Genomic DNA, 19,084 nt, shown 5'->3' with positions numbered 1-19,084 from the left:
GTTTCATCCGTCATCTCTGAACACTGGAGTTCTGAAATGTTATAAGCCCTTAATCTCATTGTACAGATGTATTTTTCTTTGAAAGCATAACCATATATAGGCACTACTTTAATTGCCCTTTTACTTTGAATAAATCACTCAAGTCCTGTTTTCACAGATCTCCCTTTTAATTCTTTTATTTTTTAGGCTAGCACTATTTCGTCACATACTGATATACTTTAATCACAGATTAAAAACACAGTTACATGCTGCATGAGAAAAATAGCTGTTTCAGATCGTCTGTTGTCCTCAGTAAAGAAACACAAACTCCTGGAGCACAACCTGCAGTTCAGAGATCAGCCAGCAGAACGCCATGTTAAACCCTTCAATGACATTTTACAGTGCTGCAAACATTTATCTGTTGCAGTTCATCCCAATTTGTTAAAAAATAATCAAGACCTAACATGTTCTCAAGCGCTGTTATTAACACGCTTTCAGATATCTATATTTATTTCTTTGGACAAACAATTCTATTAATCAGTTTAAGCCAATACCCTGACAAAGCTGTCTTTCCCCTTTGAGTGCAATAGATAGCAAAGAGAATTGCTAATGATTTTTCCAGGAAAGTTCTCTTTAATGAACTTCAAATTAAATTTGGGGGCTGATTCTACATTGATAACTTAGCAGAAGTACTAGAAATGTAGGTTCAGATCTCTAGGAACAGTTACAAAGGAGGAAAAAATATCTGACCACCTCCCGGTTATTTCTGTTTGCCTGGGGATTTACATGGTGCCTGTCCTACCTGGATGCCTGTTATTCATAAGTGGCGTGGAGATTCCCAGCTCCACTAGATAACCAGAGGGCACATCCTCTTTGTGACACAGAGCGACTTGAAGGCCTGAAACAGCAGATTCCTCCATTAGCTCCAAACCCATTTATGTGGGCTCTAGCCTTGGGCTGTAACCGTGTGTGAATCATAAGACACCCCAGTATCAGGACAACATACAAGAAAAGGAAGCAACTGTACTGGCAGTATGGTGGGACAACCGGAGGCTGGATGCCTATCAGACGTTTCTCTTGGTTCCTTCTTGCTCCAGAAGTCTTATTAGTGCATCATCTTTCTCCTGGCTACACAAAGCTCTTAGGACAGCATGTAAAAGCTGGATCACTGCCACTTTCACAAACGGTTCCCTTTCACTTTTTGAAATGACAGTGTGCTGCTTTTGGAAAGTTAACAAGTAATTCTGTGCTTAGACAAGAGAAAGACCAAAGTGCTTTTGTTTAGAAAACCACAACTTTCCATGCCAGGCAAAATTCCTATGTGGTGGATGTGGACTGTTACATAGAGACAAACCAATTACAAACTAGAAGCTGAGCATCTCCCAATGAAATTAAACACACCTCTTCCCCTTCTGCTCTATCCATCACTCATTTTAACTACAACCTCTGGGTGATATCATTTGGAAGGCAGAAAGAAAGGCAGCGTAACACTGACTTTGTTCTCTGCATTGTCTCTCAGTAATGTGGATGTTTTCCAGGGGACAATTTTAAGGTGTTGATCAGAATACATTTTATAAATGCTGCAAAAATAAGAATGATTACTAGTGGAAGCCCGCATGGATCTCCAGAGACATGGCAAAAAAAGCATATACAATTCTTTCAGGAAACTACAAGTTTTGCTTGATAAATATTTCATAAATGACAGAGACTTCTCTGAGGTGTTTGTTTTAATACTACATGATATATTGCAGAGAGTTAATTTTAAAATCAGGTTCAAGAACATACACATTAATGGATTAAAGTCTGATAAATTACTGGACTGAAAAAAGTCCTCAGAGTGAAATCATTCACAAACTTGCTACTCTAGCAGGGTCCCGGATGGGGTAGTACTAGCCCGGTATCAACATTTTTCTTAACGAACATTTGTGGATAACCCAAATATCACGAAAATAGTAATTACCAGTGAGGCCACTGGGCTGGTGAGCTGGACCCAACAAACAAAATAAATTTTTGTGAGATATTATGCATGAAAGAGCAAGGAACAAAAGGGGTGTATGTATAGACTGGGAGATTACATCCGAAGACTAGCAACTGTGAAAAGGATTTTGTGGTCACAGAGGCTAGGCAATTCTGCATGATCTCCTATGACAGAAGAGATTATGAAACTGCCAGGTGTATGAACACAGGAGGGTGAATAAGAGGTAGAAGACTGTTTTAATCACACTCAGGCATTAGAGAGATTGACAATGGAATACAGGTGAAAAATTGGAGTGTACAGAAAACATACACAGAAAATAGTCGAGGGCAGTAGAAGAACGACTTAGAGAAAGAGGCTTGGAGAACTCAGCTTTTTACTTCACCACAAACCTAAGTACTGATTTGACAAGAGCATATAAGTGCCTTTGTAAAAAATAAATACTGGTAACTAAAGGGCTCTTTAATCTAGCAGAGAAGGGCAAAATGAGACCCAGCCACTCAAAACAGAAGCCAGATCCAAAGAGGAAATAAAGTACATGTTGTTAACAGGGAAGGTGATTTGCCGTTAGAGCAAGCCAGCAAAGCACACAGTCAGCCCATTTGCTTCAGGCCTTCCTCAAAAAGGTGCAGCAGCCAAACACAAGTTACTGAGCTCAGTTTAGGAATAAGCAGGTGAAATCTTTGGCCAGAGCTACACAGGGTGTCAAAAGAAATGACGTAATAGTACCTTCTAACCTCAAATCTGGGACCCTGATTTCTCATCTCCCTTTTCTCTGGCCAATAGGTACTTCCGTGATATGCATTTTGTGGTTTTTATTCTTGCACTTTCTATTTTCCTTATGGTAAAGCTCTAAGAATTTTAGAAGATATTTTCTAACCAGCAGGAATAATCTGGTTTAGACACTGAACAAGCGTAAGAATGAGGGGGAAAAAGACATTTTAATACCCTAGGTGGCTTTGAAACCTCACCCTAAACTACATACATTATTAAATCAGCAAGGAAAATGGACCAGTCTTATTACTTATGCAAACTACACTGTGAATTAATATAAGAGCCAAAGGTCCTCCTTATTTCTAGCCTCTATCACCACACATCTAAATGCCTGACAATCTATAACATATTTATCAACAAATCATCTGTGCTAGGTAGAAAACTGCCGTTAGTCAATTTTTGACAAAGCAGAGCTGAGGCAGGCAGAGCTCTGGATCTTGTACCATCATTGCACAGCAGAATCAGAGATGTTCTCATTAGTGCTGCCCTCACTTGCTGCATTTACCCAGTCAAGGGCAGAGATGCTGGGTCAGAGCTGGACTTCTTAGCTGGAGCAGAGCACTTCACCAGCTGCCTAGGTTAAACTTGGTGTTTTTGGAGCTAGCAGTAAGTCACTTCTCTGCAGTGTAACAAACAATGAATGTGTAGACTTCCCCCAAGAGGGACTCAGCCATGGACACACAGGTTAGAGTAGATGATACAGACTTGGGAGACCTGAGTTTACTTAGCTGCTGCAGAATCCTTCTGCCTTTGTTTGTAGCTTCATGTCTTCGTGTCAGACTCTTAGTCAACACCTCTGTTTGCCATTCCTTGTGTGTCAAGAGGTGTCTAACAATATCCTTAATTATTGTTCCTTAGAACTTCACACCCATGGCCACTGTGCCCACCAAACAGTTTCAAGCTCTGGATCACAATCAGCATAAACTCAGCTTTCAGAGCATTATCCTCACAAAATTTTTGGCAAACTCTTTGCAATGTGAGGAGGCAGCAGCAGCGAAGATACTCAGACCTTTCTTTTGGCATGACAGTGAAAAAGATAAATTGAAATTATCCTAGAATTTGTTCAGTCAAATGCATGGTTTTATCCTGCGGTTGACAAAATAATTCTGGGTTATAAATTCAAATTCTTCATGAACAATGGGATACAATTTAAATCTCACAAACTTTACAATGGAAGAAAAGAGCAAATTCCTTTCTTTACACATTTTAAAGTACAAAGACTACAAATTCAAAAATTCCTCATGTCTTGGGTTTTGGAAGCTTTCAATTTTGTCCTACTTCTGTTGGGTTCTTCTTCAAGTGGCTGGCCATGTTTGGCGTTCACCTAACCCAGCCTATTTTGCCTCCATGGTGTTTTCCTGCATAACATAGATCCTACACAAAACTCTAACACATGTTCTAGGATACCTATGCTCCTGTTCTCCACAGCTACATGAAGCAAATTGTTGCCTATCTGGCAAAATTCAAGCTAGCTTTTTTGTGTATATAAAAGTTAATACAGTAATCACATAAAGTTTATTATATAAAATGAACGTGGTCTATGAAAGATCATCTAATCCTGTGTTTAAAGCACTGAACTGGAACTTGGCAGAATTCCAGTATTTTGGGCCAACCACACAATCACTCTCTGCTTGACTGTCCAAGTCTAAGCAACGATCATGTTTATCCTCTCCTATCCTCTATCCAACTCCTCTGGTTTAGACTGAGAACTCTTTGCGGTGTAGTATTAAGGACAATAGGACACCCTCTCAGTTGAGACCTGAAGATTTTCGAACAGTACAAACACCACATTTGAAGAATCAAAAGATTTCCTGCTTTTAGATAGATGACTTTGTCCTAGCTTCTCAGAAGAGGGGCAGAAAGGACCTGTGTTTGGATTAGAAATGTCTGCGAACTCCGGACTTCTGGGACAGCATGCCTTGGTTCAAGCAATTCTTGCTTTAAACTGCATTTTAGCAGACTGCACCTGCCTCCAAAGGAGCTCTGGGATATTCCACCTGAACAGGCTGCAGTGTGCTAGCAGATTCCATTCTCACATTCAAGCGAATTATACAAAGATGAACCCTAACTGCAAACAAGCATTGAAGCCCACGTGGCCGAATGCCAGCGGCTCACTGGTGAGTACCGAGACTAAGCCAGCCTGCCCAGCCTCAGATCCCACTGCAAGATGTTACCCCTGGCTTGCCACCACTCTGCTCCTTGATGTGTCACAAATTGTGTCCTCTCCAGCAGTGAAATCACCTTTAAATTTCATGCAGAGCAAGTCTAATAACTTGGACAGGGGGCCTTTGAAATGGCTTGCTCGGTGGTGCTTATATACTTGTGGCGGTGGATCTAAACTGCTGCAAATGTGTCAGATGCTCCCTGTGTGGATTTCACATGATGCAAACAAATTTACCCATAGCATCACTGCAGCAAAGCAAAACTTACCTCTGTTTTCCCTTTACTTTGACAGGACCTCCTGGTGTCTTCATCTGAACCCCATGCTGTTGCCTGAGAAACCAAAATGCACAAGTCACATGAGAATGCCACCAACCACCATGTCTGGAGACTCCCAAAGCAAGAGCAAGTCTCTCCAGCCAATTTACACCGCCCAATTTAAAAGCAGCATAGTGACGGTAAACATGTATCTCGCTCCCACTGTGCTCACAGTGCACACAAATGATAAATAGATGAGAAGTCCAGAGGCAGAAGCAACTGGAATGTTAACAGAGGACAGACTTTAATTTACATGTAAATACAACTTCTGATCATCATTCAACTGGAAGGTCCAAGACGCAAGCCCCATATGCCGAACCACAACCGTTTTTTCAAAGAGGACAGTGCTGTATAAAACCACCAGCTTTCATCACAAAAACGAAAACCTTCCCTACTGCAACATCCAGTAGTTCTGCACAAATCTGCTGGTCTCCTTAAATTTACGCACAAGATTATCACCTCCTAAGTAAACCTGCAGTGAAGTGAGCTGGATAAAACAACTGGGAGCTGACAGGCGAAACCCAGAGAGACAGGAAGCGGGGAGAAAGGCTGGATGGTGATTTGTGATGCCAGACAAGTGGGGTCAGATCTTGAGGTGGAGTAAAATGCATTAGGGCTGAGGGCACTATTGACTGGGGGCTGCGAGACCTGGACCGAGAGCACATGGCATCCCCAGTCAGCTCTGACTGACTCCTTCGGAGCAAAGAGGCCCCTTCCTTCGCAAGAAAAATCAAGACCAGCAAAGCTGCCTTAGAGAGAACTTTTAGATTTAAAATATTCAGCAACATACCCAACCATTCAGTGCCCTCCACAATTTTCCTCCCTTCAGCACTTTTTTAAAATCGTCCTAACAAATTCAAGCAGGCATTGTTAGCTGGAGGTGAAAATACATATAAACATCCATACTATACATAATACATCATGCTGAGTACAAGAAAAATAGCTCTGTTGCATAGGGAAAGGCCAGGCTCACAAAGTTCAGATACAGATCCAAAGCTACCCTAAAAGAGCCAGGATTTCTTTTTTTTTCCCCAGTCCATTACCAATGCAGGAAATGGCTTCAAAGTTCGGTACGGATCTGAACTCTTCTTGAACCTTCCCGCTGCAGCCAATATATTTTTTCAAACTCTGGGCTTCCATAGAAATTGTCCCCTTGACACATGATAAATCCTGTTTTTTGCAGGAGAAAGATGGGAGACCAGTAAGAAGAGGGGATCCATTTTCCCACCCCAGCTCAGGTCCATGAAGACACTCGCTCAGAACCGCAAGAAATGCCACCACCCAGGAAATGCATTTATACACAGCATCGGGGGAAGGGATATTTCTACCTCACTCAGAAAAAATGATAATTTCTCCATTAGCTGAGCATTCAGCTCAATTTGGCTTGAAGTAAGACTTTACAAGCTCAAGCAAAGATCTGGTGGGAGAAGGGAAGAGCAAAGATCTTGGGAAAGATCACAGTCGCTTGGGAAGTACCTCCCATGTGCTGCAGTGCAGTCCAGGCTGAAGGCCAAAAGCTTGTGCCTCAGAAGTGTTTCTGTGAGAGCTGGGATAAGTCCTTGCTGGAAAGGATCATTTAGCCATATCCTGAGAGGGGATATGTCACTGGATGAAAGAGCTCACATCGATAAGCCATCACAGGAGAGCATGGAATTTTGACTGGTGACTGCCAGGAGCCCTTGACATCTGCAGAACAACTGCACAGCAGTATTTTGATCCCCAGTCCCAAATCTGGCCCATATTTATCTAACCACAGTATCCTTGCACTTTGGATCAATTTTTGGCAACCTTAATACAAAAAAGAAATCCAGAAAAGAGACAACTTATTAAGTGGCTCTTCTTCCCATTTCAAAAACAGACAGAGCACTCTCCATTATACAGCCCAGTTTACCTTAACAGTGCTTGACAGAACAAAATGAAAACAAAAATTGTTGGCTATTTCAGCAATCAATGCTGCTGCTCTGCAAATACTCTGGGATTGCAGCAATGCAAGAGAAGAATTTGGCCTCCTAGGGGACACCTAGCTCTTCCTGCCAGACACCTGCCCTGCAGAGCTTTGAGGCATGTTGTAAACATAGCTCATGTCAGAGCACTGGTCCCCTCCAGCTATGTTCTCAGTACCTAGATGTTTTCTTTTATTAGGCAACACTGCCCTTCAGCTTTCTGAAGCACCACCTTGATGAGTCTAGTGATAACAGAAGTTCTTGGTGATGACCCAAATTATAGGAACATGTTGTTTGTGACTGCACCATTAGTCAGGGTGCACTTCATTAGAGCTAAGAGGATAATTAAGCAATATGGCAATCCAGAGCATGTTGTACCAGTCCCGCACATGTCTTTGGTGGGACAGGGAGGAACTAGTTTGAAGGCTGAGTAACTCCAATGACCTCTAGTGACTCAAAGAAAATATTCATGACCCTGCAAAGAAGAACATCTTGCCAATAATAAAAATCTAATTGTAAGGCCAAGAACTAACGTGTGTTTAAGTAATTGTACTGCAAGGTACAACTATGCACCAGTCAGCTGACCTACAGCCTCGGCAAGTCCTTCTGCTGGGCTCCTAGGAGCCCTCACACATCTATGGTCATGGCTTTTGGGTTGGACCTGGTGACAGCTCCTGGGCAGGCTCACCCCTCTGAGCTTGCGGCCTTCACATGAGCTTTCCAGCATTGTTTGGTTTCTTGACTGATTAGCTGTCTTTTCAGATCAAAATTTTCCACTCTTGTCATCTCTGTTGTCTTAGGCTTCTCTGTGCAAACTCCCTGTGCAATGCTGGTGCACTACTTCCTGCATCTCACTGGTGTGTCCAACCCAAGCCCTTCCTTCCCAGATGAAAATTTCTTCCTCTGCTGTAGATTCATTTTGCCCCGGGATCAAACTACATCCTGGACATTTGACAGAGAAACCTTCAGAAAGATCTCTCTCTTCTGGAGTACATCTGTGTGTACGTGTATGTTTCTCAGTGATGCAGACACCTACTTAATGCTTGCATAACACTACAGCACTGTAAGGGAAGTTTCTGGTTACTCAGTTGGGTCATCATCCTGAATTTATGATTCATTTTCTCAGTTGTCTGAGCCATTTAAGTTTCCCAGCTCCAGAAAACACATCTGGGATTATTTTTGTACCTCCTGCTACACATGTCAGTCAAAAACAGTAGAGTAGACACCTCTGTACCCATGTGGCAATAGAACAACTTTCATGGCATGGGTCACAGAAAACAGCCTGGATGAAGATGGGAGCAAGGCTACATACAACCACAGGACAGTATGTACTTTCTCCTAGCTGCTTCCCTACTTGCCATGTTCTTAGGCAACCAGCCAAACACTTTTTTAGGCTGTCAGGACTTCAGCAATTCTTCCTCTTACATCCTTACCAAGAGCACTCCAGCTCCTCACACTACCTCCTTAAAAGCTCTCCAGCATCTCTTCACTCCTGCATTTCCAGAAGAAATGCAGTTTCTAACTATTCCCAGCCACTTTGGGGACCTCCTCTACAACCACATGCCCCATGTGCAGAATGGGGGAAACAACAGATTCATATGCCATAGAAATGAAACAACCAGCTCAGGGCTGCAGCTGCTGTGTAAGGCAAGAGCCATGCAAACCATGAGCAGGACTGCCCAGCCATCTGTGCAGATAGGCACGAGAGTACTAGCAACTTTGTCCCTGAACTGAAAATGCAATTAAGTGTGCCTTCCATTCAGGATATTTGCATGGACACCTGGTTATTCACATCTCTATTTCTATTCTTGAGTTCTATGCAGGCAGATTTTCTTGGGAAAAAAAATGCTAAACCAAAAAGAGGGTTGTGTGTTATTTCTACATCTTTAGGAAGTCACATGAAGGAGACCAATCACAGGAGAAGCAGCCGTGTACAACCGTGTGTACCTGGTGCAACACTGCCCAACTATAAATTAACAGAAATGGGCCACAATGGCTAAGCTTAGTGCATATCCGAATATTCAATTGTCACACTTAGACACAGAAAGAAAGAGTTAATGTCTCTCCTAATAAACTGAGCATCACAGTTTGCTCCCAGTTCAGACTGCAGATCAACAGTGCTCTAGAAATTCTAGCTCGTCATGTGCTGTCAAATCAGTTATTCAGCACGCACTCCTGAGAGAAGCTTTCTAGATACATTTATTTAATTACCTGCACATCCCAGTGTTGGCATCCGAAGTACCTGCCTGTCACTAGCAAGTCCTGTTATGAATAGTTATGTGTATCCTCAAATGCTGATGTGAAAATCTCATCGACTTCTATGGACCAGCTTTTACAATCAGGCCAGCAATTTATAATTACTTCAAACACCACATATGAATTTAATAATTAAGCATACACTAATCCCTGTACTGAACTTGCACAACAGAGGTTGCTGGGTTTTGTGCAAAACCAGAACATTGCTTTAAAACTGGAAAGTGAAGACTGGAAGAGAATAGGTTACATGCATATTTATTGGGTAAATTAAACCTGTTCTTAATTCCTAAAGTCTTTTATTACAAACCTATCCATCTGTTACCAACCTCACTTCCATTAAAGAAGTAAGTACTCTGTGCAAACTAGCGGCAGCCTTGCATGCCTGCAGACAGACTCAGAATCATGTTGTTCTCTCCTAATAGGGGAAAAGGTGTAATACCAAAACGTAGATTGTGTATGTTTGGAAGGAGACAAAAAAAAAACAAGTACAGGCTTATTGCAAAAAATAACCCAGGCACTGATTCTGTGAGATGCCCAGCATTTCCTAAAAGGTACTGAATTCCTTAGGTTTCTGCTAATGTCAGCAGAAGCAGCACCTTGTGTCCCAGGCTCGGGTCTGCAGGTATGGCTAACGGCAGGAGCTTCCATTTCCATCAACCCTCCACAGTGTCCACAGGAGACTTTTCAATCTGCCCACGGAGTAAGAGGTGATTTTGGTTCTCCGCTTGTGCCGTGCAGGGCACTCCGAGCAGAGTCTGCCATTCACGTCACCCTTTGCTGAGTTATGCATGAGGAAGGAGGGCAGGAGATGTTGTGATATGACAGTTACTGTGCACTAGAGACCTCAGCTGGCAGAGTAATTTCTTTCCCTGTGTATTTATATACATCTTCCTTTTCAGTAACTGTACAAGGCACTAGTATGTTCAGAGAAATGTACCTCTGGAAAAAAGAGACTTGCTTTGAAGGCACGTTCCTGGATTCCTTATACCAGCCCAAAATCTCTGCATTTCTTATTTACATTTACAAATTTTTTTTTTGATCAGCTCATTTCACAGCAAGGTATGGAATCTTTTCTCCGAGTCTGGGGACGGAGGAACATGGAGGGACCATGTTTCTGCACTGCATTTAATATCTGCCAACTTTAATGGAAATAAAGCGCATGTTTACATACCCTACCAGACCAATTTATCTTAACCACATGCTTAAGGACTTTGCTAAATTGGGGTGCAGACCAAGTCCTTCACGCAGTGGCTGCTCAGAGGCCAGTTTATTCCCCTACAAGATGTCAGCCTCAACCTTTTCATCCGTACTGATGAACAGATTTCAGACCTCTAAAATATCACCCGTAGATTCTTGCTGATAATGACAAATCCATTTCCTAAGTTTATTTCTATGTTTCTATATACTTTGCTGTCCCACACAAGACAGCACCAGTGTAAATCTACCCTTCCCTGGGCAAATTCTACAGCATTTACAAGAAATTAGTAAGTCCTGAGTCTTATAGCACTTAGAAGAAAAAAATCTCTGAAAGACAGTTCTACAGGCTGGATCCAGAAAATCCAGGAAAAGGTTCTTTTTTAACTTCGGTTTCTATGACATGTACTGTAAAAACATTTCTACAACACTTTAGCTATTTCTTCCCTATTTAATACTCCAGGACTTCTCCATAAAGACTTGCTGCCTATGTCTAAAAGTGGAAAGTTAAATTCCCTCTTTGAAGCATTGGCTTTTGTCTCTTTAGGACAAGGCACATTTACAGTGCTCTGTAAGAATAATAACTTACTGAAATCTAACTTCTTAATAACAAAGCACGGTAGCTTAATACCTTAGAGGCCATTTCTGAAGTTCCAACACTGGTAATTTATTAAAACTGTGATAAACACGTCTGGTAAACAGATAACTAATACCAAAAGAACATAATGCCATGCTTCAATAAGTAGTTCTGCTACATACTGCAGTATACAAATTACAGATCACTGCTGCGTGCAGTGACAGGTATGAGGATGATCACAGGATTCAGTCAATTCACTGCAGGGAGAGGAGGGGGCTTGGATGAAGGGAATTGCATTGTGTTTTATCAAATTATTAATTGATTTCCCTTAAATGATCTGAGATCCTTCAGGATGTGATAAAACTCAAGCTGTATGTTTTGTTTAAACTAAGTACCCATAATGCCTATCAACAGATTGGCCCAACTGCACGGCTCTTCTGGAGTGGCTGGACAGTAAGTCAGCTGGGGAAGACCTCAAAACGTAACACTTAGAAGGTGGAGGCTGGCAAACATGCAAAATAAATCCATCAGTGGGTTCCAGTTCCTATAACCTTAATCTCTGAAGCAGACCTTCTCTCTATAAACAAAAGTCAGCCACTTACTATGCTGGGACTGATTTTGGCCTGGCGTTTATTGGCTGCTGAACATGGTCGCTCACTCCCTTCACATCAGAGCAAAAGTGGATGCTACGTACTGGCATAGTACAGAAGGAATAGCTCATCAGAAAGGAGGACTTTCTCATTTTAAGAATGGATCTTTAACTCAACTCCAAATAATACCATCTTTGGATATTCATGTTTCTGTATCTCATGAACTCTTATCACATCCTTACAATAGCCTGAGGGAAGTTCCTTGGCCCTGGCTCACCTATTGTACAAAAATTACGGCAATGGTGTACATCTGCACCCGATAGACAGGGAGGAGTGTTTCCAGGAGGACTGACTACACTCTCTTTGTTGGTTTCATTCTTAAGCCTCACTGATTTAGAGTAGAGTCTGTCCTCCCACCTTATGTTTTCAGACTGTATGCACACCCGGCCGGAGCATCGCTGTGACACCTGGCAGAACAGGGCCTCAGCCGATACGGGAGCTCTACTTTCTTTGATCAAATTATCCCAGCCCAGTGAGCTACTGTTCATCAGCTGACTCATGGTAACCCGCTCTGTTCATGGTCCTGTCTTATCTCTGATGCAAGGTAAAATGCTTGTTTAAATCCTTCACAGCCTTCCTCCTGCGCAGAAAGCACATCCCAGTAACACAGCTCTGCGGTGAGCAGTAAGATCCTGTGCCTCTGCTGTGTGTCTGTGCCTACAGAGACAACCTGTTTTCAACTGCAGATGTTACCAACTCCTTTTTGAGGGAAAGTTTTCAGCTGCTTTGAGTTCTTGGATGGTCAATGCTACTGATTTTTTCTCTTTCACAGCTTCAAAATCCCTTGTTATTTACTTGTATTATAGGAGCACGTAGAGGCATGAACTGAGATTGTGAGCCCATATTTCCAGGCAATATACAAACATGCTGTGGGAGAGAATTTCTGTCTGAGAGCACTTGCAAGCTAAACAGACAACACAGGCCCATGGGAGGGAAGGAAAACCAGAAGCACAGAGAGGTCAACTGACCAGGAAAAGCCACTGAGCATGTCAGAGGCAGAGATGAGCACTGAACTTTGCTCTCTTGAGGACCAAAAACTTTCCTGTCTAGCACAAAATGAGTTCTTAGACAGCATTTTTTTGCTAGTATCACAAAATGCATCCACTGAATCAGTGCTGTGCAGAGGGAGCAGGTTTAGAGAGTAGAACAACAGGAGAGATGCCATGCATCCTGTCCTCTTCTTTCGGACATCTTGAGGCAAGGCCAAAGTCTAATGTAGAAAACCAAATTTGAATTCTGGTGCCTTCAACTTCCATTTGTCCTGCAGGAGATTCCATTAAGCAACGTACAGTCTGTAAATCAGACACTCCTCCCTCTCTGCAGTGTCAGGTAGGAATTTACAACTCCACACTATGCATTTCCTTATCTGAAAGGAGCATTGTATGAGGCTTAACAGATCATGGTTTCTACAGGGTACCCAAATGGAAAGCACTGTACAAGTGCAAGGTTTTATTATTAAAGACAGTTGTCCAAAGCTTTAGTAAAAAACATTTGATGCCAAGTACTAAAACTAAAGTGGTGTTTTCTAAGATAAACAATGAATTTAGATAGTCACATCCATGCTACAACCTGTATTTTCCAGTTCTTTGGGAATTCTAGTGTACAAAGGACAGCTTATAATGGAGCAGCCAGCTCAACCTTGAGGATGTACTGTCAAATTAAAATGAATATTTGAAGCAAGCAGATTGACTTGCCATGCTTTAAGCATACTTTCAGTAACCCTGGTATAAAACATTTGTAACTCGATGCTGAATTCCACACAGAGGAGAGTCTGAGCTTTTTTACATAATGGAACTTCCTTTGTCATCCACATTTGCAGTTTTCATAGTGCCTATGAGCCTTCATCGTAGCCCAGGACTCCTTGTGTAATCCTGTGTAGGTATAGCCTTGCCAAAATGCATTATAAACAAAGCGTAATAATATACGAGGCATCAGGTAGCGGTGGATGGCAGAGCACAGAGACAGCGGAGCATAACCACGCAACAGGGAAAGGTCTCAGCTCACTAGCCACAAAACTCATCATGAGGTTTTGGTAACCAGAAGAGTTTTAGTATAGCAAGGATGGGATTCTTCCGAGACACAAAGAGGACACATGGGAGAAAGCAAGAGGAGAAGGCAGTTAACCAAGGGAGAGAGAAATGCTGGCTTCATGGGCTGATTCAAAGTGGGGTGAGCCTCTTACGGGAAGTGGTAAGCAGGACTGTGAAAGACCTGTAAAATTAATACAAGCACTGATGCAATGCATAAAGGATATGCCCAAAGAAAGGGGGAATCAGTGGAGTGGTGCAAAGACACTGGTGATCCAGCAACACAGGGAGCTATGGATGCGATGCTATACCTGAACAGAAGGGCTTGCAGAAGCCAGGAATGATGGCCAGATTACAGGTTTTAGCAACAGATCGGATTGCAGTGCTGTCCATAAGGGTAAAGAAAGAATGAGTACACACTCTGCTGTGGCTATATGCCGAGCTTAGACTGACAGCTACATATTTATGCAACAATGTTAGATGAACATGCCAACATGTTACTTTGGAAGAAAGATACAGCTCTGCAGAAGAGAGATAAAGATGGCACTGGATTTCTGTTTCCACTATCTAGTGTTTGTATTTTTATCATTCTATGTAAAGAAAAATGTCAGTCTGCAACAATGATTTCATTTTGCTGATGATCTATTTCATTTTGCTTGAAAGTGCTTAACACTGCAATGATTTAGTTGCAAGTACTGTATGGGAATACTTATCTTTTTTTGAAAATGGCTTAATCCATTGGATATGTCTATTGCTTTTAAGCATGCAAAAGCATGGACAGGGCCAAATGCAAGTTGATAGTTTTAGTTAACAGACGGTTGGCATGCTAGTAAAAAAAGACCTTAAAGCTCTCACCTGTAGCCAGTTTAGAATGAATGACAACATCCAGAACTGGAGAACAGCACAGGGGATGTTAAGGAAGGATGGCTTAGAGTGTTTCCTATTACTGAAGATCAAAAGCATACAGAAACTGAGACAAGACTTTTAGCATACTGGGTAATTAACTGCCACAGTGGAATTTGGTTTCTTGCCATGTCACATTCAGTTTATATCTTATGAAAACAAACATTTACTAAATGTACTGGAGATTACAGAGACATAAGATTATATCATAAATCAATAAAAAAACTAAAAAAAGAGGTTAAAATACACTCAATCAAAAACAATTAAAGAAAAATTCCACTGCAGTCAAGCATAGGTTGGGAATATAGGTACAGCCGATGCACATGCAGGTGTGGTTGACACTGAACGGGTGGGCAACACGCAGCACTATTTCTCACACCACCAGCACTGTTTATTCTGTAAAGAACAGGTTTGGTTGTGGTTTTTTTTTTTCTTCAGTTGCTACAAACAAGGTAAAACAAACTATTTCTAAGAAGCAAGCCAACGACCGGATTCACAGCAATGGTCGCCCTTGATAAAGTGGAGGCAATTCTTCCTTCGAGGCCCCTCTACGGCCAAAAGATGTCCATCTCCACCCCTTTATGTTCTTTGGCAGAGTCGCCATTCAGAACTAAATCCCTCCTTCCTCTTTGTGGGCTCCACTGATGGATGTGACAAGACTTATAAGCAGCCTCCTCTTACTGTTTTGTACAATGATTTCTGGAGTAGGAGGTTCAAAAACCCTTCCAATGGACCAGCCCATATTCAGTACAAAATCAATTTACCATGGCTATAGTCTCCTTTGTATTCCTGCATCAAGCAAGGCGATTTTATTCTCCTTCATTTTTCTGCTCTGGGTTTCCTTGCCATTGTGCCTCTTTGAAGCTCACAGCTATGTGGAGATGTTAAGGATTCTGCAGTATGCATTTTTTTGTGTTCCCTTCCTCCCCAGCTTCTGAGACAGACTGGACAAGTCCTGCACAGTCAACTGAGTGCATTTTTGTGCACCCACATTAAGAGTTCAGCTATGAAAAATGATCTTCCCATATATGCTTCAAACCGAAAATGTAATCACTGAAGCACATGTGAAACCTCTGTGTATTACCAGCTTTCTAAAGTGGGGAAGTCTTGCATTCTTTATTCCTCTCCAGGTTACATCATTGAATATGCTTGTTCAGCATTCATTTGTTTGCTTTGAGAAGGAGCTAAAATAAGTTTGAGGAAATGCCCAATTTGGATCTGATTCTCCCAACAATTAGGCTGAGATTCAGGAATCAAAATCAGTACATCCTGCAGTATTAAAGAGACTAATGAAGAACTCAAGATGACATTTTCACTGTTCTGCACCTCCTGTTTTTCTTTAGGGAAATCACATCTATTGCATTAGGGGGGGCCCAATACTCTTTCAGATGACAAACACTGCCATATATTCTCATTAAAATCGTATAAGAGTTTGAACATGGTTTGAGTCCTGTCTTGGCTTGAAAAAAGGGGGCAGTGCACAATTAAACAAATAAATGTGCATGTGATTCAATTTATCCTATCAACATTCTTTTCTGGTTGTGCACTTAAGCTTGGTGTAGTACAACCGAAAAGGAAAAAAAGGCACTGGAAATCTTTAATTAAGTGAAAGATTCATTACTGAGACCAAATGAAAGCTTTGAGATTATTTTAATTAGCCAAGGCCAGTTTTGTGCAAGCCAGAGAGACTGGGAAAGTTTTGCAAGGCAGGCTGAAAACAGAGATCCCGCCTGAGCCTGAACTTAAGTGAAACCAGACCCTCCCTCCTGCTCTTCCCCATTTTAAAGTAATAGTTTTGGAACTCCAAGAATATGGGCAAAAAATTCTAAATCCTCAGCTAAAAAGGATTCTTTGTACTTTCCCTGTTCAATACAGCAGATGTATGTCTGAACTTCCATTTGTTTCACATTCCTAGAGAAAGGATCCAGACTCCTGTTTCTAGACACCAGGATTTTGACATGCACTGTGGAAGCACATGAAATCCTCAGCTGCACTCTGCTAGGCATTTCTGCTTAAAATTAAATGGTAATCCTTGCCCCAGTGAGCCTGAATCCTAGGGTTAAGGTGAAAGACAATGTGAGGCTGCAAACAACAAGCAGAAAGAACAAGAGGGAGCAGTGAGATGACTGATATTTGCAATCAGGGAGCACACATGGTGCACAGGCAAGGGTGGTGCAAGCTTCCCAGGAAAGTTTTTGGCAACACACCTAGATTTGGACCTTTAGACTCTCTGGCTTCTATAGGGTTCGGTGCTCAGCATCACAAACTGTCAGAAAATGTCACTTCTGATAAATCACTAATAACCAAGATTAAGTAGGACCTTTCAGATGTTACCAGGCTGGGCTGGAAGTCAGCAATGAAAAGTCCCCCATGTTTCATAAAACAGATTTCCATGCTTTTTTTGTTGTTCTATAGCTATATTGTGCATTACATACCTGCTTTCCTCTGCCAGGTGCCTAACACTCTTGATAAGCTAATTACAGCCTTCTGCTTATTTCATGTCAAGCTTAACTCCCCAGTCTGAGCCTAGCCTGCAGTTCTGGCATGTTTTTTCCTTAATCTAAGACCATCTGTGCTCCATCAGCAAGGAACACTTAAATACAGAGAAAGTGAAGAACCAGCAGTGTTGAATTCCCCTTACACTGTCCCCAACTCCTCTCCCCAGCATTTCCAATTAAGCGCGAAGCCAACCTCCATCCAGTCCTGAATATGCTGGAAGGCTTTGAGCAGGCTACAGTTACCTGCAGATGCAGCAACACTTTCAGTGGCCAGTGGGGAAACGACAAGCCAGAAAGCACCCGAATCTCTCCATTTCTTTACCTCTTTACATCAAAAGCTTCACATTTTGAATACCATCACATCACCAGCAATACATCACAGTGGTTGAGTTCAGCACTTGATCAATGTAAAATCAAATACTTGTCTCAGAGAAGCACAAGGAGTCAGTTTGGGAAAAAAGCAAAGGCATTAATTTATCAAGAATCCAAAAGATATTTCTGAATTCTTATGTTTATTGCTGCAAAATGGGAGTGCACAAGAGTTTAAATCAAAACTGGACTGCAACATTAGGAAAGACGGCTCTCTGCCCCTCTCCTGTTCCACCACCAAAAGTTCAAGTGTATCTAACCCCTACTGTCCCCTCTCCGCCCAGCCCGGCTGGACACAGTCCCTGCCTGCCGCTGCTGTAAGCGGCCAGAGCCCCACTGCTGTGCGTAGCATCAATCCACCTAGCTTCCTCCTAAGGCTGGGAAACAGATGCCTTCAGACTCCCTGCTTGGTCTGCCACAGTTTGCCTTGCTTCTGCCTCCTCTTTTCCAACACCAGACGTCAGCACCTGATGCCGTAGTGAGCTCTGCCAAGCTTCATCTCAATAAGGAATTTATTTGCTCCTTCTCCTGCAAAGAAGACTCTGATGCAGTGTCTTTTATTCCTTCCTCCCAGCTCCTCTGTTCTGTTCTCCAGTCTGCACTCTGCTGCCAACCCAGGATTTATTTTCCAATTTCCTTCAGTTTGAGTCCTGCCCTTACATTCCCCCTGCCACCTGGCTCTTCCCTCACCTCCCCTCCAACCCATTTGAATTTGACCTCTACCAAGGTCAAAGATTCCAGAAATGAGTTTTGAGACTATGCCTTATAATCAAGATGAGGGAATACAAAATGATTCTCCAACAGGACTAATGCAGCACACTTCTTTGCGCTGCTTCTGCCTAAACTCTTTTTTGGTGTTTTTCACATTTATCTTGTATTGAAAAAAAAATCTTTTTCTTTTTTCTGCTTAGTTCTTAAATCCTCAGTAACTGATCTCACAGCAAAAGCTACTAAATATGTAATAATTATATTAGTCACATACATTTTTTCTTCTGTCACTGTGTTTACCATTATTATATTCATGAACCATTGATCATTCCTTTCTTCCCCATGCATCAAAATCCTCTCTTAGGCAACTGCAGTTTGTCTCTTAGTACTCCCAGACTAACTTAAGAACATTTTTGTCATTCTCAATAAAGCTTAAATCACTTCCCTTTGAGCAACCTTGCAGCATATTCAAATGGCTGAAGCCCTGTTATTCCTTTTTCTTTACTTATAAGGAATTATAACACTCTTTCAAAAACCTCAAAACCATGCTTTGTCTTCTGTCTGAAGTGATTAATTAATAATTAAAATAATGTATGGAATTTGATCCACATTCTTGACACAAGTGTTTCTGATGAAGACATATTTTTATTAACTGTCCTCCCAAATTCTTTCCAAGCTGTTCTCTTTTTTTAAACAAATTTACAGAATTATTTATATTTCAAGTATTTTAATCTGAAAGGATATATTTTTATT

General features: G+C 41.8%; 1 protein-coding gene across 1 annotated transcript in view; it reads right to left on the bottom strand.

Moving 5' to 3' along the window:
- SEMA5B (semaphorin 5B) overlaps positions 1–19,084 on the bottom strand; it is a 132,736-nt gene that overhangs the window by 71,256 nt on the left and 42,396 nt on the right. Inside the window, exon 4 of the mRNA XM_059820123.1 lies at positions 5,159–5,221. Within this exon, the coding sequence (XP_059676106.1) occupies positions 5,159–5,221 (63 nt within the window). The remainder of the gene's footprint in view (positions 1–5,158; positions 5,222–19,084) is intronic.

Source organism: Gavia stellata, chromosome 8, assembly GCF_030936135.1.
Source record: "Gavia stellata isolate bGavSte3 chromosome 8, bGavSte3.hap2, whole genome shotgun sequence".
NCBI lineage: Eukaryota > Metazoa > Chordata > Aves > Gaviiformes > Gaviidae > Gavia > Gavia stellata.
Note: the sequence above shows the minus strand (reverse complement) of the source record. Positions and strands in the feature narration are given on the sequence as shown.